At 39.1% G+C, this 25,938-nt stretch overlaps 1 protein-coding gene across 1 annotated transcript; it reads left to right on the top strand.

Annotated features, from left to right (window-relative positions):
- The first annotated feature begins 13,428 nt into the window (after positions 1 to 13,428).
- Positions 13,429 to 18,964, top strand: LOC129717184 (uncharacterized). The gene is made up of 2 exons (XM_055667032.1): positions 13,429 to 13,554; positions 13,618 to 18,964. Exon 2 carries the CDS (start codon positions 13,637 to 13,639, stop codon positions 18,962 to 18,964), a length of 5,328 nt encoding a protein of 1,775 aa, XP_055523007.1. The 5' UTR covers positions 13,429 to 13,554; positions 13,618 to 13,636.
- The last annotated feature ends 6,974 nt before the right edge of the window (positions 18,965 to 25,938 follow it).

Raw genomic sequence — 25,938 nt, 5'->3', positions numbered from 1 at the left:
ACATCAACAATTTGTGAAATTGATGCATGTCGAGCCGTTTCAAATGGAAATGCATTTTCTTTTATGTTAAAATCGTTTTCGATAGCTTCTTTCAAAATGTTACTCTCTATGGTTTCAGAAACATCCATACTTTCTGGAATTATGAGAGGTTCAACAATTTCGAATTTCGACTTTTTGGACATAACTTTTATCCAATTGGGATCTGCAGTTTTGTCACAAAAATTCAAAATCAGTGAAGGATCACGTTTTAGAGAGTTTATTAATGAATAAACTTTCAAACGGTTCTTAGCATTATATTTAATGCGCAATATTTGGTAAGTTTCTGGATCGTCCAAGTATTTTTTTACGAGCCAGTCTTCACCATATTTAGTAGAAAAGTATTTAATAAAAATTTTTATTTGAAAATCGGTTAAGGGCGTCCGCTTTTGTCTAGTCATCCTGAAAAAAATAATAATGAATAAAAGTAGTTAGTTTTAGTTATATTATCAAAGTTCGTTTTTATATACTCAAGCTCAATTTTTTTACAGGAACGTCAGATTTTACCTACATTTGAAAGCTTTTCGATAGTATAGAGTAGTAAGGGGCAAAAGTTAATCACAAATAAACACATTAGATTCTGTTTTATTGGTGCTAAGTTATGAGGTATGTTGTGTCCTGACCTGCTTAGTTTTGGAAACTATGATTCACTTATTCGGAAACTACAGAAACTCGAAAACAACAAAACCTAAAAAACTCTTGTATAATTGTGGTTTGTAGGGTAAATTTGGTTTGCCGAAAATATTTTGGTGTTTGTCATAAAAATCGAATTGAAAAACTCATTGTGGGCCAAATACGCATGAACCGCGGGGCAAAAGTACGCACTGAGTTTCTGTAACCGTAATGAAAAAATGTGCTTAATAACGATGCTTTTGTACAGAAATTACCCGAGAATAACTAAGGATACAAAGAAAGGTGAAAAAAGTTGATTGTTCAAAGGTATTTTTCTTATTTCCGGTTTCCCGTGGATATGCTTTGAAACTGAAGAATTTCATGATTTTACAATTTTTTGAAGTAGAATACTTCTCTCAGAAAATTCGGCTACATAGGAAAAGAAAATCTAAAACCGAAAAAGTGAAAAATATGTCCAATTTCAAATGCTAATAAATCGGTTAGTATTCGATGGATTTCCTTCGTTCTTGCAGCAATAGATTGGAAAATCCTCTAAAATTCTTCTTAAATGAAGATAATTGTAATTTTATTATTCAGACTATTGTACTATTGAAAATAGTCAAGTTGCAATTAGAAATGTGCTATTTGTCTGTATAAGAGTAAGGATGGGATATAACGACTGAAATGGCTATCGATAGTTATCGATGATTTCCTACTACTATCGATAACTATCGATAGGTTTTCATCCCTATATAAGAGCCTATTTCATTCGAAGCCGCCCATGGAACAAGTCCGTTAGTAAAACATCTGCTATGGCATTGTTGAACAGCGAAAAGGCGTTCGATAATGTCTGGCATGATGGCCTGGTGTTTAAGCTGCAGCCATTCAACTTCCCGACCTTCCTCGTGAAGATCATCAAGAATTATCTGGCGAATAGATCATGCCAGGTCTTGCTCCACCACATTCCCTGATTCATTTAACGTAGATGCTGGGGTCCCACAGAGTAGCCTTCTTGGTCCCATCCTGTTCAACATATTTACCTCAGATGCTCCTCTCCTTCCGGGTGGCGGCATCCTGTCTATGTTTGCAGACGACACTGACATTAAGTCATATGAATAAAAGCGTTTGCTTCACTCATCCCGTGCAAATCTTACGGGGGAAGCAGAGTAACTTCCTTTATTCATACGGCCTATTATCTACAAAGGTCGAGTGATTAGAGCTTTGACGCGTAGACGACAAGATTGTCTGGATGTTTTGTCCGACTATTTGAACAGCTGGAAGATCTGCATCAATGCAGCTAAGATCCAGGCTATTATATTCCCGCATTCAAAATCAACTCGACTTGTTCCACCTGCCAATGTAAGAACCCATCTCGATAACACTCCCATCGAATGGTCGAGTGAGGTTGTCTATCTTGGTTTCTCCCTGGACCAAAAGCTTTTACCGGGTGGCGACTCAATTTCCAAAAATAAATTCCCTGATATTCCCTGATCGAAAAATTAAATCCCTGATATTCCCTGACTCTCCCGGTAGTCGCCACCCTGTTCTATTTCGTTCGCATGTAGAGAAAACTGTTACCAGGTGCAACATATTGACCAAATCCCTTTATTAATAGGAAATCCACTTTCTCTCACCAACAAGCTTGCCGTTCACAAGCAAATAATTTTACCGGCCATAGAGTACGCTTTGCCTGTCTGGGAGGGGTGCGCTAAAACCCACCATCTTAAACTTCAGATTGTTTAAATTACGTATGATCCTAAACACCCATCCCAGGACACGAAACTCTGAGATCCATCGCCTGGCTGATCTTCAGATGCTGGGGAAACGGAGAACAACATCGTTATCATTATTATGTACACCATATGTTACCATATGTAATTTAAAGCAAAAGAGCGAAGCCGCCCATAATAGTTCTAGACAGCGACAACAGCAGTCCTTCCTTAGCAGCAGCAGTATACTCTGACTGTTATAACGTGTTTGCGCCGCTTAGTGTTTAGCTACGGTTATGCAGAACGCAAATGACGGCGCGATGCGATTCGGCAAGACGAAATGTGTTGAAATGTATAGCCCTACTTCGCCGTAAAAAGAGCTGTACATTTCACCACGGCAAGGCGAATCGCATCGCGTCGTCATTCGCATTCTGCATAGCCATAGCCTTTGTTCCGTTCCTGTTTAATGATGTCGTACTAAACGTGCATTTTACAATTCGGTAGCACTTCAACTTCCCATTTGCGCAAAATTTTAAAAATATTCAAAAAACTTCATTCAAAATATCAAACAAAGAGAAATTACAATATTGCCAATGAACGGTCGACGTTTATTTACTAGAAAAAATGACTGAGACGCAAGCAGCCGAGTTATCTTGCTTGTAAAAGTATTCAACTTCAACCATGCGGTCGTGGCTTTGCACACGACCCTCTCGTGTTTTCAAGAATCTTACAATTATTGGTTCAAAGCTCATAAAAATAGTTCCACATACCATTTGAATGATTCTAGTGATATTATTTCGAAATGTTTTATGCGGAACAGATTTCCCTGAGACATCCACGCTATACACACATACAAACACAACCACACACACACACACACAAACTTACACACACATACGCACACGCACACACACACACGTTACTTACACATACACACACGCTATTCACACATACACACACGCTATTCACACATACACACACGCTATTCACGCACCAACATACACACGCAATTCACACACCAACACATACACGCCCACAGCCTTGATATACGACACACTATACCTGCCTTATCGGCAGCACCCAAACGGCTTCCAAGTCCCTTCCAGCGGCTTACAATAGTCCCCAGTGCCGTTCACGTCCATTTTCGGGCTGTATTCCAACAACGATATCTAAATCAGATTACCACTGGTGGGGTCCAACTCAGATCGAAGGGAAGCCGAACTGTTCGCTTTGACGGTCGACCAGGGAATGATCTTCTCTCAACACGGAATGTCCTTTTATAGCGTCACTCAGTGTGGGGAACTTGGGTGATTGGGGAAAGAACCAATCACGTGGAAGCATTTCTGCTTTCATTCTTCGTCGCTAACGTTGGGTGATGAATGCGATGCCAATTGGCTTGCATTGCTAGCCAAAGACTGAATGCGTGAAATCATTTCGTCTATGTTTTTGAAGTCTGAGTTAGGGAAATATACCAATCGTATGAAAAATGTATGTGGATGTTCGACCTTCAAACTTTTCCGCAATTTTCACGGAGTAATAAAAAAAGGTAACTAAAATTATCATGTTATACAAATCTTGTATATTTTAGCTTTTCAACGGTATATTAACTATTGAAATCGGAACAGTTGTTTGAGCGCTATTAGCATCTAAAATCTTCCATTTCGCCAACCAAAAACGTTACACGTTCAATTCAGTTTTCACAAAATGTATCTTAGTATAGTGAAGAAAGACGTAGTCCCACGTCAAAAAAGCCACGGAGTTACAAAAAAATGGTTAACTTCATTAAGGATAGTGATAAATACACGGTTCATACAGTCCGAACTTTTGCCAGGTAAACTGCGTGTTTTTGGCCCGCATACAGGGTAAAAGTTCGCATTTGAGATTTTTTTTTCAAAAAGGGAAATTCACATGCTACAACAAAACTCGAAAAACTCTGGTACTACGTTTTAAAGACAAAAAGTGCATATATCGCTTGGAAACAAACCTGAATTGTATAATAGTTTATTGAAATAGTTTTGTTGCAAAAACAATTAAGTGCGTACTGTTGCCCCTTATTACTCTACTGTAACATTTTCAAAAAAAAAAAAAAAAAAAATTGCATCACATTTTTAATATAACTTCCGAACCACACACTATATCTTAATAAATTTATTTGATAAGGGAATGAATTTATTCGATTAAAAGCTAAATCAGTTCAAATTATAGAATGTTCCAAAAATTATAAATACATCTTCTTTCTTGAATAAAACAAAAAATACAGGATTTTTCGGGTCATTTCATTCTGAAATATAGATAATAAGTGTTTTCTTTCCGGTTTCAATTCAAGTTGGGATTATTTTTCGTAGGATACGCGAGTTCTCTAACTTTTCTCTTTTGCACAGTGTGTTCTCCGACCATTTTTACCACTTTAAGCCAATCTTTTTTAAATTTTTCAACATTGTCCGCTGGTTTGACATATTTCCTCAGCTTAGCTTTGGTCAAAGCCCAAAAAGTTTCAATAGGGCGAATTTCAGGGCAGTTTGGAGGATTCATCTCCTTTGGGACACATGTGACATTATTTGTTTTATACCACCCTAGTGCATCCTTAGAGTAATGGCAGGAAGCAAGATCGGGCCAAAAGATTGGAGGATTGTTATGCTGCTTAACCATGGGTAACAACCTTTTCTGCAAACACTCTTTCACGTAAATTTTACCATTCATTGTGTCATTCGTAATGAATGGACGAGATATTTTCCCACATTCACAAATGGCCTGCCAAACCATTACCTTCTTGCCGAATTTTTCGGTGTAAATGGCTTTCACTGGTCCAGGGACATCCTTTCCCTTCGGTGATGTATAAAATTGCGGTCCTGGAAGAGTCTTATAGTCCAGTTTTATGTAGGTTTCGTCATCCATGATAACACACCCCATTTTTTTGGTCAGAAGTTTGTCATAAAGCTTCCGAGCTCTCGATTTCACAGATTCAGCTTGTTTTGGATTTCGTTTTGGCTGTTTCTGCTTCCAACGGGTCTGCAGACCCATTCTTCCCTTGGCACGCATAACGTTACTCGCCGAGGTTCCAAGCTTTCTCGCCACATCTCGTACGGATACTGAAGGATGCTGCTTGTAGTATTCCTTAATTTTGGGATCAACAGGCCCGGTTTCTACCACGTCTTGGGGCATCAGTGAATGTGCACTCTTCACAATACTTCCGCAATGCGGTTTGAACTGCTCCGACACTTATACCTTCTTCTCTGGCTAATTTTCTTATAGAAGGACCACTCACAATGCCCCATTTGTGCACAATTCACTTTCTTTGCTCGGAAGAAAGGCCACGCGTTTTCAAAATTTCGCACTAAATGTTAGAAAAAATGACAGCATCTGTTCTTTTGGATGTAAACAACAGGACGCAGCCAACGTTTGATTGAATACTGCACGTTATTCGAAATGACGGTTGATCGTAAGTGTATTTATGATTATCGGAACGGTCTATAGTCATGAAGTATTCTAGCAAATAAAGTTCCATTATTTATTATGACAATAATAAATAAAATTGAAGTTAATTCCAATGAATTTCAATAGGAACCCATGCTACAGTGAGCATACGAATCCCATATGAATTGTGGACCCTAGCTTAAAATGTCTGCTCTACAAAATTTGCAAAAGGTATCTAGTTAGTTTGTCCCATTTCAAAAGTAACCGCAAACCATTCCTGTAACGAATATTCAAAAAAGTAACATTTCAAAGTTTGAATGTCTTCTTCACACTTCATTTTTTCTAATTTCTACTAGTTGACCCGTCGCACAGTGAGCGACTTCATACGAAATAAATGTCGATAAATGCGCCAAAAACATGGTATTTACATAATTTTGGGGCGCTGAACACGAATCTGACGATATTTTTTATTTAGAGCCGTCCATAAAACACGTGATGCAATTTTTGATTATTTTTTGACACTTTCCCCCTTCCTTTTTTTAAAAAGAATTATATGATCTTTGATCACAAGCAACGCTACTCGGCGTCCTCCTCATTGAAAAAGATTACGTAGTTTATGGACTTCTCCTAAAATCAATTTAATTTTGATAAAATAAAAATGTTTTTTTTAACCAAATTAAAACAATATGGGTAATACAAACTAATTAGAAATCAAAACAATCATCCTTCTTCGAATGCCTGGGTAATCAGGAAATGTCAGGGAATTTATTTTTCGATCAGGGAAATCAGGGAATATCAGGGAAAACCAAAAAACAATCGAGGCAAAACTTTTACCTGAGACGCGGTTTTTTAAACGGTTTATAAGTTCCAAAACGGCTTTTTTAGCGTAAAAGGCTGATGCGATACCTTTATTGTTTGGTTTAACATCCTATCGAACACTTTTTACTGGGATTTCAAAGTTGCGTTCATCTACGTTGCACTTTTTTGTGCAGAATGCTGAAAATTTTCAGGGAATATCTGGGAAAATCAGGGAATTTAATTGTGAAAACTTGTTCGCCAATCTTCATCTTCAGATTCATCAGCTCTCCTTGATTCAAAAATTGTTTTCTTTAATAAAAATATTACTTCATGTAGAAATTTTCTTATAATTACTACCGTGAGGCGTCCTAATTCTGCGCGGCTCCTAACTCTGCGCACTTCGCACCAAAATGTTGATGCCGTTTAGTAAGAAAAGAAACATAAGCAGAAAGTTAACAGTTAATATATAGGAAATCACTTCCAAACTTCATATTTGAAAATCTGCTTTTAATTGAAATTTTTTACCATTTTAATACGAAGTGCGCAGAATTAAGAACCGCGCAGAACTAGGGCGCCTTACGGTATTCACCTTTGCATCAGAGTTCGTGGAACGGTTTACTAATTCTTGTTTTTTTTTTTCAAATAAACATTCAAGGAGGCCCTCACTTTGGAAGATCGACAAATAATGAATTTTTGTGATTTTTTTCGGACGTTTAACGTATAATGAAGTGTTCGGCTACTTTGGCTATTCATTGAGGTACATATATTTGAAGATGTATTTTTTAATTCATCAAATACCAAAGAAATGAGCGGTTTTAGATCAGATGTGAAATTTAAAATCGTATTTCGCTCAAAATTTTTGCCCGGTTGTGAGCCAATCGAACATGTCAGAATCAAAGCCAAACCAACAAAAAAGGCAACACATTGAGAGGTATTGCAATCAGGAACAATAAAAGATATATTCATTTTCACACGTTTTCCATGTTCACAAAGATCTGAAAATGCTCCAAAATTGCTCTATCACAGTGATTTTTAACTGGTGGTTCATAAATCTTTTGTATGGTCAACAAAATAATAATCAAATATGATGAAGGTATAAAAAATTAAACATGAAAATTGACACCTTCACGGTTTTTGTGATGCACGTTGAAATATTATACAATTGATCCATTGATATATGATTTCGTTGAAATATTATTCACTTGTTTGAATATGAAAGGTCTAGTGAAAAAAAAAATGAATATTAATACGAAAAATACCGAATTACGCAACTTGCTAATTCCAACAACAAGCACTCAATGTGATTAGGTTAAGTTTACACAAAATACATAGAAAAAATTTTGTTTCCAACGGTAAATTTTGATTAATAGTTTTATTTAGGTTGCTTACTTGTTTTTTTCGCTTTAAAATTTCAAAAGAATCACTCTTTTTCTCGAAAATTTCACTAGCTCAAAAAATATACAACTATCCAAGGAGCGTGTTTTAACCGCCCTAACCAGAGATGCCAGATGTTTTTGGAAAAGTCTGCAACTGCTCGAAAAACTGTCAAATTCTGCTTGAGTGCGCATACACGTTCAATCATTTTAACTCTAAATTTCGTAAAATCCTACTCAATATCGTAAAAACTGAATCTACCCTAAGACGAGTATTGCGCACTTCCCACCATAATGGACTCACAGTTTGAAAGTGCAACAACAAAAAAGTGTGCATCAAAGTGCTCATTGACACTTATTAATTCGTTTTCGCAACGGTACTACACCGTTCCCAGAGTTACAAGGTAAAAAGTGTAACACGGTGTAACTACAGGCGAACTTCGATATAAGGTACCCTCGTTATAAAGTACCTTCGATATAGCGTCACTCGATATAAGGTACATTTTACCTCGATATAAGGTACACATTTTTATTATGTTACAAAGAACTCCGAAATTGGTATGGAAACTTCTATAAACAATATATTGGTTATCTTGCAACGTCTCTGGTTACCATTGATCATTTGGGGAGTGTCCATAAAATACTCCACACTTAGCGGAAGTTTGAAAACCCGTCCGAAAAATTCAATGTTGCTGAAAAAACATGATATAGCGTGGTTTAACATTGATGGGAACGGAGGAGCTGATAAAAAAATTTACTTAAAGTTTGATCCCTGGAGAATTTGTTTGAAATTTGAAAAGACAAAATTTTATAAGAACTCGAATTGCTAGAAATGTTTCAAAAATGTGCATTTTTTATCAAAAACATCATAAAACCCATGAAAAAGTTGGAAATATGCTTAAGGTATGTTCGGCAGAATGATGTATTTCTCAAATATGTAAAAATGTTCAGAATACACTAAGGTCATTTTTTACGCGGGGGATGCGTTCCAAATTTGTATAAGCCCGCGTAAAAACGACTTTTTTGAGTTGCAAATATAACAAAGAAAACCGTCCTATAACGTTGAAACCTCGTTTGAATATGATAGTGGTTAATCTAGAGACCAAAATTCAATATTTTAAATTTTGAGTATTCACACCAAAAATTGTGAATTTTTTTGAAAACTGATTTATGATCACTCGTGGCCTAAAACGGGAAACGTGATTGAAATGAGGTCGATATCTTGTACCGTTTTTGAGTAATGGAGAAAAGCAACCCGCGTACAAAAACCGCGTAAAAAGCGATCTTACTGTATAGTAGGCCTCTGAAATCACACCCAAAAAAGTTGATTGGTATTTTTTGATTTTCAAACATTTTAAGAATGTGTGTATAAAACTACCTGTATGTGGTCAATATTCAAGGGATAAAATCAAAGCGTCTTTAGCAAAAATTTTCGGCATAATATTACCTGCAACTTTGCTAAAGACTTAACTTTGATTTAATAAGTAATTAAAATAAATTGATTTCATTGCACTTTTAGCAGATTAATCAAAAATCTTTTTGCATCAAAAGTTTCCCCTCAAGATAAACAAAAACTTTGTCGAATACACTATAGCATTTAAATAGCATTTTCACACTCAAAAGGTTGACGATCACGTTTTTCACGTTTTAAACCAGTGTGCAAAGTGCAACTTTAGGCCATGTGTAAAGAAAAGTAAGTTCAAACGGTCATTTTTAAATGAAATGAAGAAAATGCAGATTCCGAAATCCTGAAGGACGAGGAAATTGTTGAAAAAGTTATCAACCCGTAAGCAGATATTCATGGTTCTTATAGATCGGAACAAAAAATAAATAACAACGAGAAGAAGAAAAAAAGAAGCAGTTTCAATAAAAAGTCTGTACGAATGTGAATTAATGTTGAAAAAAATAGTGATAATAACGTAACGTTTCAAATTGTACTTAAAACAAGTTGATTAACACTCATAGTTGGATTCTATTCCCAAAATAAACTATACGTAGACAAATGACAACAATATAAAGTATTTGAAGCCCTATTGTTGAAAATGTTTCATGATTCGATATAAGGTACAATTCGATATAAGGTAAAACTTAAAAATCGAAATGTACCTTATATCGAAGTTTGCCTGTATATCTCAAAAACGAGTTTACCATCACCCACTATCGACCTTTTTACGTACGAATGTAAATTGCCTAATGCTAATCGGCCACATTAGCGGCTATGTGGGAAACGCTCAAAAGGAGCTGTCATTGTCATTTGTTTTTGGGCTCATCTAACCTGCAAAGTCGAAAAAACTCAGAAACATGGAACATAGCGCCCACCAGCGATCATTTAGTTTTGTTCGAGTTACTCGAAACGAAATGCGCAATGTCACCCCTGTATTCTGTATAATTTCTGTATCGTGGTCAAAAAATCAGTATAATACAGTAGAGTGCCTATATATAACTAGAGTGGCGCCGTGTCATCCAAAGTAACGCTGGTAACACTGGTGACACTGAACATCCGTTCTCTTTTCCCCACACGTGTTTGATAGGTTGTTTGTTCAATTGGAATGACACCGACAGATAATTTTTATTCCAATTTTGACAGTGTCGCCACTCTATATGTTTACAGGCACTCTATAATACAGAAAAAGCAGCCCTGCCACGGATAGATTTTTTTCGCTTTTCGACCAAATTCTTCCGGTTTTTCGAGCAGTTGCAGAGATTTTTCAAAAACATCTGGCATCTCTGATCACCCTACACGCTCGGCCATTTTTATTCTAAATCGAGTAAATTTTTACTCAATTTCGTTGAAAATGGATCTACCCTAAACCACAGATAACAGACCTCCAAGCTAATTTTGCTTCATGTGTAAAAAGACGAAACGGTTTTTTAGCATGTCGCAATACGCAGTATGGTGGCGCTAGGAACATTTTATGATTCGATAAAATCGATAGTTTTCCAGCTCTTATCGATATTATTGCAATAAGAAACGTTGCCGTACTTTAATGTAGAAATTTTGAGCAATCGACAATTTTATTCAATCCCAGTTAATATTTGCGATAAATTTGTTTTTTGAAGTGTTGATATGAAAAAAATACGCAAACCTCACAAAAACAGTGTTATATCGTTGCAAAAACAGCGACTCTACTATTTGTGAAAATTTTCATGCGTCTGGCAGCTCTAATCCAGCGCTGCCATCACTAAAGTGGCTATAGTCGCAAGTTGCAGAAAGATGTCGTTGACATTCCAAACGAGTAAGATTTTGAAATCTTACACACGATTTCTGGAGTTTTTTGTTCTAGCTTGGATTCTGTTATCTGTACCTAAACAAAGTACCCGATCAACCACTCTTTATACTCCTTTATGAAACTGTAACTATGCATCAAAACACCATTAGAATTATCAATGATATAACCTAGTTCATTTATTCATCAATTCAAAATTCTATGAATAATTCATCCGACTTTTGTTAACATGAATTAAGAACGTTTTGTTACTATAGTTATTATGCTAACGGTACGAAAATGCACCGGATGCAGTGTTACGTTGGTTAACAGAAGTGTTCCTTTCGTCGGTTTAGATGTCATTGACTATCTTATGATAGATCTCTGTTTTGTAGTTCTAAGGATAAAAAATGTGGTTTGAAATTACAACATAAGTTTTTCGGGAGTTAAAAATAGTAAAACAATTGAAATTGTTTGTATTTTCTAGTACATGTTGATGTTGGATAGAATTTTCGAATTGAGTACACTAAAGTCGCTTTTTATGCGGGGGATACATGCCGCGTAAAAAACCGCGTAAATTCCGGAATCCGCGTAAAAAAAATCCGCGTACATTCTGCAATCCGAGTGAAGAGGAACCGAAATCCGCAAGAAAAAAAAAATACCGCGTAAATTCCGGAATTCACGTTAAAAACCGCGTAAAAAGCGACCTTAGTGTATAGATATTGCAAATCAGGTTCTGAAGGTTCGTGATAATCTGATCGTAGTAATATAAAGCAAAGCCTTGGTGCTACATTCCGATTCGGAACTTGACCTTCTGTTTATTTATACACAGACTTCGCAGCCGACTGTTTAGTGTACAGGACAATTGCGGGGCTAGCGCTACGATCCTACTGACACTAACAGTCTCTCCCGTGCCGAGACTCGAACCTACGACGACTGGCTTGTTAGGCCAGCATCGTACCTCAAGACCACCTGGGAGACAATCGTAGATCGTAGTAATATACACCTTCAGAAGGGTCTGACGGCATATATCGTATGTAGGTACGGTAGGCAGCCTATACACCAGAAAGACGCAGAGACACTCACCGTTAAGGCAACTGTCAACATCAAAACGGATAACGGCAATGCAAAATTATACCGCTCGCCCGTTTTGATGTTGACAGTTTCCTCAACGGTGAGTGCTTTGTCATTTCTCTAATATACAGTTTCAATAAGGTACAGTACGGGCGTCTCGCTTAGTTCGTAGTGCGATGAAACATCGCCTTGCGCATCGCAATCCGAACCGAAAGAGAAACGAAAGAGCAACCTGCAAATTGCATGTAACGTGTCTCGTCCCGTCGCACATACATGGAAATTCTACGAGCGAGAGAAAGATTTCTCTCGTCGCTTGAAAAAAAAAAGCGCGTGCACGGGAAGTCTGGTGAAAAGTCACTTATCTCTATAAAAAACTACCTGCACGCTTATTTTTCATTACTCTAATCTGAGTAAGATATCACTCATTGTTGTAGCTCAATATTATGTAACACTGCGGTGTAAAACTAATCGATCAAAACGGCTGATGCCGATCAACGAGAGCGATCGTTCGATCTGGTGCCGATCAACGAGAGCGATTGTTCGATCGTCTCTGTAAAAAGCACTCGCCTTTTTTTATTGCTCAGTTGAAATTGTACCACCAATAAGACTAGACGTGAAATAAATTTGTGATAAGAATTAGTAGCCTTTTGCCGGATCGGCCCGTTTTGGAATTTTTCCCCCAATTTGCATCCGTTCGCAACTGGTCCCAACAAACTGGTGCCGTGACCAGGATTGCGATTTGCAAGCCAACGCTGGGTTATTACGCTTGCCAAGTTTTCTCCAAGATTGCCAGCGCCATTCTCCTGAGGAACAATTGGACGCTATTGTGCACAGGAGTGTGAATAGATTTCCGCCATCGCTTCGATTGCCGAGCACATGTGAACAATTTAACTGTTGGTGCAATTTATTTGTAATACAAGGCCTAAAATTTCTCGACAGAAGGTAATTATCTGTCCAAACCAAGATTTAAGTACGCAGGTGCGCTCTAGATTGGTATTTTCGTTTTCTATGCTGCGAGTTCTGGTCCCATTTTCCTGCCGGTGTGGTCCGAGCCGGCTTCGGTTGCAGTAAGGATAAAACGATCTGGCTAAAATCGTTTACTGGCAGCCTCCTTATCTCCGACAATCGTATGTTGGAGCGGAATTGAAACCATTCCAACAATTAGTGGAAAATTGTCCGATTATTCCTGGCATTCATCGGCAAGGATTTGCTTTCCCATTAGGCTACGATCCGATATCATCTCACTTCACCCAATCCATTGATTGTATACCTGGTGTGCGGTCACACATTTGCCGAATAAAAATATTCAAGGCATATTAAGCCTTGGCGAAGGTACGTACCTGTCCAAGTGCCCTGTACACATCCCCCAGTGCTACTGGTCTTAATTTTTCCCAGAATATCAACCTACATCAACATGGAAAACGAGGCTGACACGCGTCATTTGGAGCTTCGACGAACGGCGTTACTATCATCACTTGAGCGCGCTGGCCAATTCATAACTACTTATCAAGATGAAAGGGATCAACTCGAAGTGCCGCTACGATTGGAGAACTTGGACACAATTTGGCGTGAGCTGGACGAACTACAAGCAGCATTAGAGGCAACGGAAGAGAGCAGCGAGGGTATGTCACAAAATAATGAAATCCGTGCAAAATTTGAAGGCCAATACTTTAGAATAAAGGCTGGTCTAATTTCCAAACTGCCATCAGATATTCCTGATACGTCCGCTACCCAGCCTTCTCCCCCTATGGTTTCCTCTAGTCTCAAGGGTCTCAAGCTTCCGACAATCACATTACCGGAATTTGACGGTGATTACAAAGAGTGGCTAGTTTTTCACGACACATTTCATGCGTTAATACATGCTAACCAAGACCTACCGGCAATCCAAAAGTTCCACTACCTTAAATCCGCAGTAACGGGAGAAGCAGCTCAGGTCATTGAGTCGTTTGCTATTTGCGCCGCAAGTTATCCGCTGGCTTGGCAAGCTTTAGTTAGCAGGTATGCTAACGAGTATTTATTAAAGAAGCGTCATCTGCATGCTATGATGGAGATTCAACGAGTGCGAAAGGAAACCGCTTCAACGTTGCACGGGATTGTCGACGTATTCGAACGCCACACTAAAATACTACGGCAACTTGGGGAGCCAGTAGATGCATGGAGTACTATTCTTGAACATCTGCTTTGTGTCCGCCTTCCAGATGAATCTCTCAAGGAATGGGAGGTTCATGCTTCAACGATTGAGAATCCATCATATTCAGCGCTCATTGAATTCCTACACCGTCGTATTCGTGTTCTCGAATCCATTTCTGTAAACCACGAACAAGCTGTACCGCAAATTGCTACTTTTTCTCATGTTTCGGCAAGTCGCAATATTTCCCAATCAAAACCAGTGAACAAAACCGCGATAGAAAATTCAACCAACAAATGTTATGCTTGTGAGCAGCGCCATCCTTTGATAAAGTGTGCCAAATTCGAACGAATGAATGCAGCTGACCGCCTGAGTCTTGTCAATGCTATGCGATTATGCCTCAATTGTTTCCGAAGCGACCACTTCTCTAGAAACTGTGCATCGAAATATACATGCAGGTTTTGCCGAAGACGTCACCATTCCCTACTCCATGCTGGTTTCGATAATAATGTTGATCATACCCGTCCAGAGCGGCTACCAGAGTGCTCTAAAAAACCTGATCGTGCGTCTATTAATCTGAGTTTGGCTACAAAGCAAGATCCTTCCACATCGGTTCTTTCTGCAGCATCGTGTTCCAAAACATCGGAGCCTGGTAGTACCCCGCCACCAAATGAGACGGAAAAAAATGTGTTTATGTTGACGGCTGTCGTCGTAGTAGTTGATCGATATGGCAGAGAGCATTTGGCGCGGGCTTTACTTGACTGTGCTTCTCAACCGAACCTAATCACCGAACGGATGGCCCAGCTTCTTCGGTTGAAGCGGAACAAAACAAACATCCTTGTCCAAGGGGTTGGTAACCAAAGTCAACGTGCACGGGAGTCAATACAAGTGAAGGTTGGATCGCGAAAGGAAGGCTTCGCAATGACTGCTGAGTTTCTTATTCTACAGAAAATTACGCCTGAACTGCCGTTGCACAACGTTATGGTCGATCAGTGGCAAATTCCTTCAAATCTGTTCTTAGCAGATCCACAGTTTCACAAACGGGCCCCCATCGATATGATTCTTGGAATCGAGCATTTCTTTTCATTTTTTAAAACGGCAAACCGAATTCAGCTACCGAAACCTCTTCCCATGTTGATTGACAGCGTGTTTGGTTGGATTGTGACTGGCTCAATCAACAAAATCAATTTTTCAGAGCAGAATTCGCCGTGCAGCATTGTGGCAGTATCTTTATTCACCCTAGAAGATAGTATTGAACGATTCTGGAAGATTGAGGAATTGCAAATGCGGTCCGATTATTCATTAGAAGAAAAGCAGTGTGAAGAACTATTTTCATCTACTACAGAAAGAACACCCAATGGACGCTATATAGTACGTCAGCCCCGTCGCTCTAAATTCGATGAATTGGTCGGAGACTCAAAATCCATGGCACGTCAACGATTCAATCTATTGGAAAGGAGATTAGAACTTAACCCCGAGCTAAAGGAAGAGTACCATACGTTTATGGCAGAATACCTCTCCCTCGAACACATGCGGCTTGTTCGAGGGGACGACAGGCAACCGCCTAAAGCATGTTACCTCCCACATCATCCGGTCGTCAAAGAAACCAGCACAACGACCAAAGTACGCGTGGTTTTTGACGCGTCGGCCAAGACCTCCACAGGCTCGTCTCTTAATGAAGCACTGTTAGTAGGTCCTGTGGTGCAGGATGACCTCCTATCAATAATCCTTCGGTTTCGAACATTTCCAGTGGCATTGGTGGGCGATATCGCCAAAATGTATCGACAAATACTACTTCATCCGGATGACACACCATACCAGAGAATTTTATGGCGATTTAATTCTATGAAACCTGTCGAAACGTACGAGTTGATGACGGTCACGTACGGCCTAGCTCCATCCTCGTTTCTTGCTACGCGCACCCTCAAGCAATTGGCTGCCGATGAAGGCAACGCATACCCGCTTGGAAAGGCAGCTCTTCAAAAGAGCTTCTACGTGGACGATTTCATTGGCGGTGCCGAATCAGTCGCTGAAGCTATCCAATTAAGGACGGAATTGAGTGAGCTGTTAGCCAAGGGTGGCTTTCCGCTACGGAAGTGGACCTCCAATCAATTGTCGGTTCTCAAAGGTTTGTCATCAGAAGAAATAGGCACCCAGTCATCGATAAAATTTGATACCAACGAAACGGTCAAGGCACTTGGTATCTCGTGGGAACCCGAATCCGATCAGTTTCGCTTTGATTCTGAGATTCGACGACGAAATGGTCCAGCTACGAAGCGTTCTATACTCTCAGAGATCTCTCAGTTATTTGATCCTTTGGGGTTGATTTCACCAATTACCATCAAAGGAAAAATGTTAATGCAGCGACTATGGCTTCTTCCGTGTGCATGGGATGACGAAGTTCCAGCAGAAATTGCTGCTTATTGGAATGATTTCACTGCTCAACTGCCAAAGATTGCGAATTTCCGTGTCGGTCGTTACGCTCTCATACCAAATGCTTCTATCCAGCTACACACATACTCAGACGCGTCTGAATCTGCATATGGAGCATGCATGTATGTTAGGTGCATTAATGCTGTGGGTCAAATAAGCATTCAACTCCTAGCATCCAAAACCCGCGTTGCACCGCTCAAAAGAGTTACTCTACCCCGATTGGAGCTCTGTGCGGCTCAAGTGGCGGCAAGACTTTACGCCAGAGTTGTTGGAGCGCTCCAGATAACTACTACAAAATCATATTTTTGGTCTGATTCCACCGTCACATTACAATGGCTACGTTCACCGCCCAACACTTGGAAGAATTACGTGGCCAATCGAGTATCTGAGATCCAAGATTTGACCCATCGTGCCTTTTGGAATCATGTCGCTGGTACTGAAAATCCCGCAGACCTTTTGTCTCGTGGCATGCATGTTGACGATTTCTTGAAGAGTAATTCCTGGAAGCACGGTCCCAAATGGCTATCATGCCCTGAAAATGAATGGCCTAACACAAGGCTTTGTGACTATCCCGTAGAAGGGAAAGAGAGGCGCAAAACGTTCGTTGCCGTTGTCAGAACTAAACCATCCCAAATCAATCCTATTTTCACTCGATTTTCATCGTTTAACCGCCTGCTTCGTACTTTCGCTTGCGTTCTGCGGTTTATAGCTAACATTCGGTGCAAGACGCGGACGCAGCCATCGATGGTTCATTGCACTCCTCAAAGCGCTGTGCTAAGAGTTGAGCACATATTATCTGCCGAACGAAAGCTAATTCAACTAGCGCAGGCGGACGCATTCCAGCCAGAGGTTAAAGATCTACGAACTAATAAAATAGTGTCAAAACAGTCGCCAATTCGACTGCTTACTCCATTTTTGGACCCTGAGGGAATCATTAGAGTAGGAGGGAGACTTAGACTCTCAGACCAGCCATTTTTATCGAAGCATCCTGCGCTCCTGCCTAGTAATCATCCTCTTTCACACCTCATTGCCAAGTCCTATCATCTTTCACTTATTCACGGTGGCGGCCGCCTTACCCTCGCTGCTATGCGTGAAAAATATTGGCCTTTGCACGGCAGAAGGCTTGTTCGCAGTGTCATCCGCAGCTGCTATCAATGCGCTCGAGCCGAACCACAATCCACAACCCAACAGATAGGACAACTTCCATTGCATCGAATTACGCCCAGTCGCCCGTTTTCGGTATCTGGAATCGACTACGCCGGACCATTATATTTAAAACCAGTGCACAAGAGAGCTGCGGCTACAAAGGCGTACATTTGTATCTTTGTGTGCTTTTGCACCAAGGCGGTGCATATCGAGTTGGCGAGCGATTTGTCAACGAATGCGTTCTTGTCTGCGTTGCGCCGCTTTATTGCCCGTCGCGGACTGCCAACAGATCTGTACACGGATAATGGCAAAAATTTCGAAGGAGCCGCCAACGAATTGGAGGAAGTTCACAGGATGCTTCAGAACGAATCACAGCGACAGCAAATTATGACAGATCGAGACTGTGAACGCATCTCATGGCACTTTAGTCCGCCGAAGGCCCCACACTTCGGAGGTTTGTGGGAGGCGGCGGTGAAGGTGGCTAAACGACAGCTCTATCGACAACTTGGGAATTCTAAATTGTCATTTGAGGACCTGGCTACTATACTGGCGCAAATAGAGGCGAGTATGAACTCGCGACCCATCGTTCCGCTTAGTGAAGATCCCAACGACATTTCTGCGCTTACCCCGGCACACTTCCTCATCGGAAGTACCATGCATTCACTCCCTGAAAAAGATTTGCACCATACACCAACAAGCCGTCTCGACCATTATCAGCGCATGCAAAAGGTTTACCAACAGTTTTGGCACCATTGGCGGACCGAATATCTGCAGGAGTTGCAGCGTGATACCAAAACCTGTCATCCCAACAGATGCATTCAACCAGGCAGGTTGGTAGTGCTAACTGACGAGCTACAGATTCCAGTGAAGTGGCCGCTTGCACGCATAGTCGCTGTACATCCCGGTAAGGACGATTTAGTACGTGTAGTCACACTGCGTACCAACCGGGGTACCATAACTCGACCGGTGACGAGAATATGTTTGCTGCCAATGGAGGGCGAAGATATTTTGTGTAAGAAAAGTTTAGAACAGTAAAATTAGTTTAATGTATTTGGTTAATTGTTAATAGATTAGTTTTGAAAATTACATTTCTCAAAGGTGGCGGCGATGTTGTAGCTCAATATTATGTAACACTGCGGTGTAAAACTAATCGATCAAAACGGCTGATGCCGATCAACGAGAGCGATCGTTCGATCTGGTGCCGATCAACGAGAGCGATTGTTCGATCGTCTCTGTAAAAAGCACTCGCCTTTTTTTATTGCTCAGTTGAAATTGTACCACCAATAAGACTAGACGTGAAATAAATTTGTGATAAGAATTAGTAGCCTTTTGCCGGATCGGCCCGTTTTGGAATTTTTCCCCCAATTTGCATCCGTTCGCAACTGGTCCCAACACTCATTTTTGTTGAAAGTGGAGGTACCCTAATCTGAGTATTTTGCGATTACTCACTTCTGAGTAAAGCTTCCATACGCCAAAAACTGAGCTAAACCTACTCTACTTAGGCAATCCAGATATTAATAAAATGGGTAGAAAATACCCAGTTTGAGTAAAATAAAATTCTATGTTTGTGGGTTTTTGTAAACCTGACCCAATGAATAAAATAATTTTAAAACATTCGAAAACTTATATTTATTTCACACTAAAACTTTATAAATGTTTTAAAGTCACGTCCGTGTCTTCAGTCTAAATGGCTTCTTTGAATGGGGCACATGGGGATATATCTTTCCAAACCCTCTGCGATAAGAAATTGTTGTTTCGATGACAGCTTAAATACTTACTGCTAGCCAATGAATAGGCGCGATGCCAACTGTTCTTCAGATGATAACTCAAAACTGAGTTAACATGGTCAGTATTAAAATCTAAGTAAATGTTACCCATATTGATTACTCACTTTTTGACATTTTGCATAAAAGTACCAAACTAAGTAGATCTAAATTAGATTAGAGTAATAACAACGGAGTGTGTGAGTTACTCATTTCAAATACAGTATGAATTGGCCAAACTGAGTAACTGTTACTCAATTTCGTTAATTTGACGCTCCTACCTCAAAGAAAACTATTAGAATTTCGGAAATAAAATTTGAAAACACTTTAAGAAGAATTGTTGAAATGTAATAGATTTATTTCCTAACAAGCTAAAAATTAATATTTTATATTTTTTCCGTATCTTCGGCATTGATAACTTCGCGGAAAGAAGCGTGAACCCAGTTGGGTCCAAGTATTATTATTGTTATTGATACTGCGTATAGCAACAACCGGTGTTCACAGCATACGGACGGACGGACATGTTTTATATAGTGAGTGAAAACAGTCCTACAATACTCACCGAAGATGGAGCACCTTCAGGTCTCTCAGAATCACATTCCAGTTGAGGAAAAAGTTCAGCAATATTTCTGACTAATTCTTGTTGATCTGCAGTAGATGGATATCTGTAAAATCAATAAAAAAAAACCTTCACACAAGTTTTTTTGAGTTACTTATTGCAATGCATGAATCTATTAAAATTTGTATTTTGCACAACCAATCACGAAATCAGCGTTTGAATCGCGGGAAAAAAATAAATAAACGGTTACACAACACTAAGTAAAACTGAGAAATATATACTCAGTTTAGTTAATCAATGTTAAGCCTGTAGTACACTCTTTGTCTAATGTTCAAATATTTGACCTTCTGACATAATGGTCAAATTTATTTGACATCATGGTTGTTGTTTGCCCGTGTTTGCCCCATGTAAAAATTGGAGAGTGACAAACAATTACATTTGACCAAATTTTTATCTGTCAAAAAGTGGCAAATATTTGACGCTTGGTCAAAGAGTGTAATACAGGCTTTACTCATTTTTTGACATTTTGCAGCATAATACAAAATTAAGTACTTTTTACTAAATTTTACTCTAAATTGTGCAGAAGTTACTCAGTTTCATATTTTCATTTTGAATGTTAAAAAATGAGTAACACTCTTGCTAACTTATTAACTATTACTCAGTTTCTATATTTTGCTGTTTCACTCATTTTTTAATAACCGATCATTTTGTCTCTTCGGTCTGCATGTCCAAAGCGTCCAAACATTGATTGCCTGAGCCTAGTTAAAAAGAACTGAAATGAATAAAATTGTAGCTACATTTGATGGCGCGTTGTGTTGTAAACTTGAAGGTAAGATATTCTATAGTAAAACCTAAAAAAATAACTATGAACCGTTATCGTAGGATTCCGTTGTCATCTTCCTCTCATGTGAAATGTTGGTCCTGGGATGAGTGGAGGAGGAAGGATTCCATTTCAATATAATACACAATGCAGACATATTCAAAAATCAATAGCTCGGCTCAGACCCTGCTTTCAAGCCTAATATTTGACATGGTGATGGGCCAGGGTATGCAGAACATATCTGGGGTGGTGTTGTTGATGTGTTTTTTCATGTTTCATATAAAAATTTTTGAATTACCTTTTCAAGTATGGCGGTACAAAATGTGACATATTCAAAAATCAATAGCTCGGCTCAGACCCTGCTTTCAAGCCTAATATTTGACATGGTGATGGGCCAGGGTATGCGGAACATATCTGGGGTGGTGTCGTTGATGTGTTTTTTCATGTTTCATATAAAAATTTTTGAATTACTTTTTCAAGTATGGCGGTACAAAATGTGACATATTCAAAAATCAATAGCTCGGCTCAGACCCTGCCTTCAAGCCTAATATTTGACATGGTGATGGGCCAGGGTATGCAGAACATATCTGAGGTGGTGCCGTTGATGTGTTTTTTCATGTTTCATATAAAAATTTTTGAATTACTTTTTCAAGTATGGCGGTACAAAATGTGACATATTCAAAAATCAATAGCTCAGCTCAGACCCTGCTTTCAAGCCTCATATTTGACATGGTGATGGGCCAGGGTATGCAGAACATATCTGGGGTGGTGCCGTTGATGTGTTTTTTCATGTTTCATATAAAAATTTTTGAATTACTTTTTCAAGTATGGCGGTACAAAATGTGACATATTCAAAAATCAATAGCTCGGCTCAGACCCTGCTTTCAAGCCTAATATTTGACATGGTGATGGGCGAGGGTATGCAGAACATATCTGGGGTGGTGCCGTTGATGTGTTTTTTCATGTTTCATATAAAAATTTTTGAATTACTTTTTCAAGTATGGCGGTACAAAATAAGACATATTCAAAAATCAATAGCTCAGCTCAGACCCTGCTTTCAAGCTTCATATTTGACATGGTGATGGGCCAGGGTATGCAGAACATATCTGGGGTGGTGTCGTTGATGTGTTTTTTCATGTTTCATATAAAAATTTTTGAATTACTTTTTCAAGTATGGCGGTACAAAATGTGACATATTCAAAAATCAATAGCTCAGCTCAGACCCTGCTTTCAAGCCTAATATTTGACATGGTGATAGGCCAGGGTATGCAGAACATATCTGGGGTGGTGCCGTTGATGTGTTTTTTCATGTTTCATATAAAAATTTTTGAATTACTTTTTCAAGTATGGCGGTACAAAATGTGACATATTCAAAAATCAATAGCTCGGCTCAGACCCTGCTTTCAAGCCTCATATTTGACATGGTGATGGGCCAGGGTATGCAGAACATATCTGGGGTGGTGTCGTTGATGTGTTTTTTCATGTTTCATATAAAAATTTTTGAATTACTTTTTCAAGTATGGCGGTACAAAATGTGACATATTCAAAAATCAATAGCTCGGCTCAGACCCTGCTTTCAAGCCTAATATTTGACATGGTGATGGGCCAGGGTATGCAGAACATATCTGAGGTGGTGCCGTTGATGTGTTTTTTCATGTTTCATATAAAAATTTTTGAATTACTTTTTCAAGTATGGCGGTACAAAATGTGACATATTCAAAAATCAATAGCTCGGCTCAGACCCTGCTTTCAAGCCTAATATTTGACATGGTGATGGGCCAGGGTATGCAAAACATATCTGGGGTGGTGCCGTTGATGTGTTTTTTCATGTTTCATATAAAAATTTTTGAATTACTTTTTCAAGTATGGCGGTACAAAATGTGACATATTCAAAAATCAATAGCTCGGCTCAGACCCTGCTTTCAAGCCTAATATTTGACATGGTGATGGGCCAGGGTATGCAAAACATATCTGGGGTGGTGCCGTTGATGTGTTTTTTCATGTTTCATATAAAAATTTTTGAATTACTTTTTCAAGTATGGCGGTACAAAATGTGACATATTCAAAAATCAATAGCTCGGCTCAGACCCCGCTTTCAAGCCTAATATTTGACATGGTGATGGGCCAGGGTATGCAGAACATATCTGGGGTGGTGTTGTTGATGTGTTTTTTCATGTTTCATATAAAAATTTTTGAATTACTTTTTCAAGTATGGCGGTACAAAATGTGACATATTCAAAAATCAATAGCTCGGCTCAGACCCTGCTTTCAAGCCTAATATTTGACATGGTGATGGGCCAGGGTATGCGGAACATATCTGGGGTGGTGTCGTTGATGTGTTTTTTCATGTTTCATATAAAAATTTTTGAATTACTTTTTCAAGTATGGCGGTACAAAATGTGACATATTCAAAAATCAATAGCTCGGCTCAGACCCTGCTTTCAAGCCTAATATTTGACATGGTGATGGGCCAGGGTATGCAGAACATATCTGAGGTGGTGCCGTTGATGTGTTTTTTCATGTTTCATATAAAAATTTTTGAATTACTTTTTCAAGTATGGCGGTACAAAATGTGACATATTCAAAAATCAATAGCTCAGCTCAGACCCTGCTTTCAAGCCTCATATTTGACATGGTGATGGGCCAGGGTATGCAGAACATATCTGGGGTGGTGTCGTTGATGTGTTTTTTCATGTTTCATATAAAAATTTTTGAATTACTTTTTCAAGTATGGCGGTACAAAATGTGACATATTCAAAAATCAATAGCTCGGCTCAGACCCTGCTTTCAAGCCTAATATTTGACATGGTGATGGGCGAGGGTATGCAGAACATATCTGGGGTGGTGCCGTTGATGTGTTTTTTCATGTTTCATATAAAAATTTTTGAATTACTTTTTCAAGTATGGCGGTACAAAATGTGACATATTCAAAAATCAATAGCTCAGCTCAGACCCTGCTTTCAAGCTTCATATTTGACATGGTGATGGGCCAGGGTATGCAGAACATATCTGGGGTGGTGTCGTTGATGTGTTTTTTCATGTTTCATATAAAAATTTTTGAATTACTTTTTCAAGTATGGCGGTACAAAATGTGACATATTCAAAAATCAATAGCTCAGCTCAGACCCTGCTTTCAAGCCTAATATTTGACATGGTGATAGGCCAGGGTATGCAGAACATATCTGGGGTGGTGCCGTTGATGTGTTTTTTCATGTTTCATATAAAAATTTTTGAATTACTTTTTCAAGTATGGCGGTACAAAATGTGACATATTCAAAAATCAATAGCTCGGCTCAGACCCTGCTTTCAAGCCTAATATTTGACATGGTGATGGGCCAGGGTATGCAGAACATATCTGGGGTGGTGTTGTTGATGTGTTTTTTCATGTTTCATATAAAAATTTTTGAATTACTTTTTCAAGTATGGCGGTACAAAATGTGACATATTCAAAAATCAATAGCTCGGCTCAGACCCTGCTTTCAAGCCTAATATTTGACATGGTGATGGGCCAGGGTATGCAAAACATATCTGGGGTGGTGCCGTTGATGTGTTTTTTCATGTTTCATATAAAAATTTTTTAATTACTTTTTCAAGTATGGCGGTACAAAATGTGACATATTCAAAAATCAATAGCTCGGCTCAGACCCCGCTTTCAAGCCTAATATTTGACATGGTGATGGGCCAGGGTATGCAGAACATATCTGGGGTGGTGTTGTTGATGTGTTTTTTCATGTTTCATATAAAAATTTTTGAATTACTTTTTCAAGTATGGCGGTACAAAATGTGACATATTCAAAAATCAATAGCTCGGCTCAGACCCTGCTTTCAAGCCTAATATTTGACATGGTGATGGGCCAGGGTATGCAGAACATATCTGGGGTGGTGCCGTTGATGTGTTTTTTCATGTTTCATATAAAAATTTTTGAATTACTTTTTCAAGTATGGCGGTACAAAATGTGACATATTCAAAAATCAATAGCTCGGCTCAGACCCTGCTTTCAAGCCTCATATTTGACATGGTGATGGGCCAGGGTATGCAGAACATATCTGGGGTGGTGTCGTTGATGTGTTTTTTCATGTTTCATATAAAAATTTTTGAATTACTTTTTCAAGTATGGCGGTACAAAATGTGACATATTCAAAAATCAATAGCTCAGCTCAGACCCTGCTTTCAAGCCTAATATTTGACATGGTGATGGGCCAGGGTATGCAGAACATATCTGGGGTGGTGTCGTTGATGTGTTTTTTCATGTTTCATATAAAAATTTTTGAATTACTTTTTCAAGTATGGCGGTACAAAATGTGACATATTCAAAAATCAATAGCTCGGCTCAGACCCTGCTTTCAAGCCTAATATTTGACATGGTGATGGGCCAGGGTATGCAGAACATATCTGGGGTGGTGCCGTTGATGTGTTTTTTCATGTTTCATATAAAAATTTTTGAATTACTTTTTCAAGTATGGCGGTACAAAATGTGACATATTCAAAAATCAATAGCTCGGCTCAGACCCTGCTTTCAAGCCTAATATTTGACATGGTGATGGGCCAGGGTATGCAGAACATATCTGAGGTGGTGCCGTTGATGTGTTTTTTCATGTTTCATATAAAAATTTTTGAATTACCTTTTCAAGTATGGCGGTACAAAATGTGACATATTCAAAAATCAATAGCTCGGCTCAGACCCTGCTTTCAAGCCTAATATTTGACATGGTGATAGGCCAGGGTATGCAGAACATATCTGGGGTGGTGCCGTTGATGTGTTTTTTCATGTTTCATATAAAAATTTTTGAATTACTTTTTCAAGTATGGCGGTACAAAATGTGACATATTCAAAAATCAATAGCTCGGCTCAGACCCTGCTTTCAA

Source organism: Wyeomyia smithii, chromosome 1, assembly GCF_029784165.1.
Source record: "Wyeomyia smithii strain HCP4-BCI-WySm-NY-G18 chromosome 1, ASM2978416v1, whole genome shotgun sequence".
Taxonomy (NCBI): Eukaryota; Metazoa; Arthropoda; class Insecta; order Diptera; family Culicidae; genus Wyeomyia; species Wyeomyia smithii.
The sequence above is the reverse complement of the archived record's forward strand: the minus strand, read 5'-3'. Positions and strand labels throughout refer to the sequence as shown.

Coding starts and splice junctions, on each gene's coding strand:
- LOC129717184 (XM_055667032.1), top strand. CDS start 13,637: ATGGAAAACGAGGCTGACACGCGTCATTTGGAGCTTCGACGAACGGCG.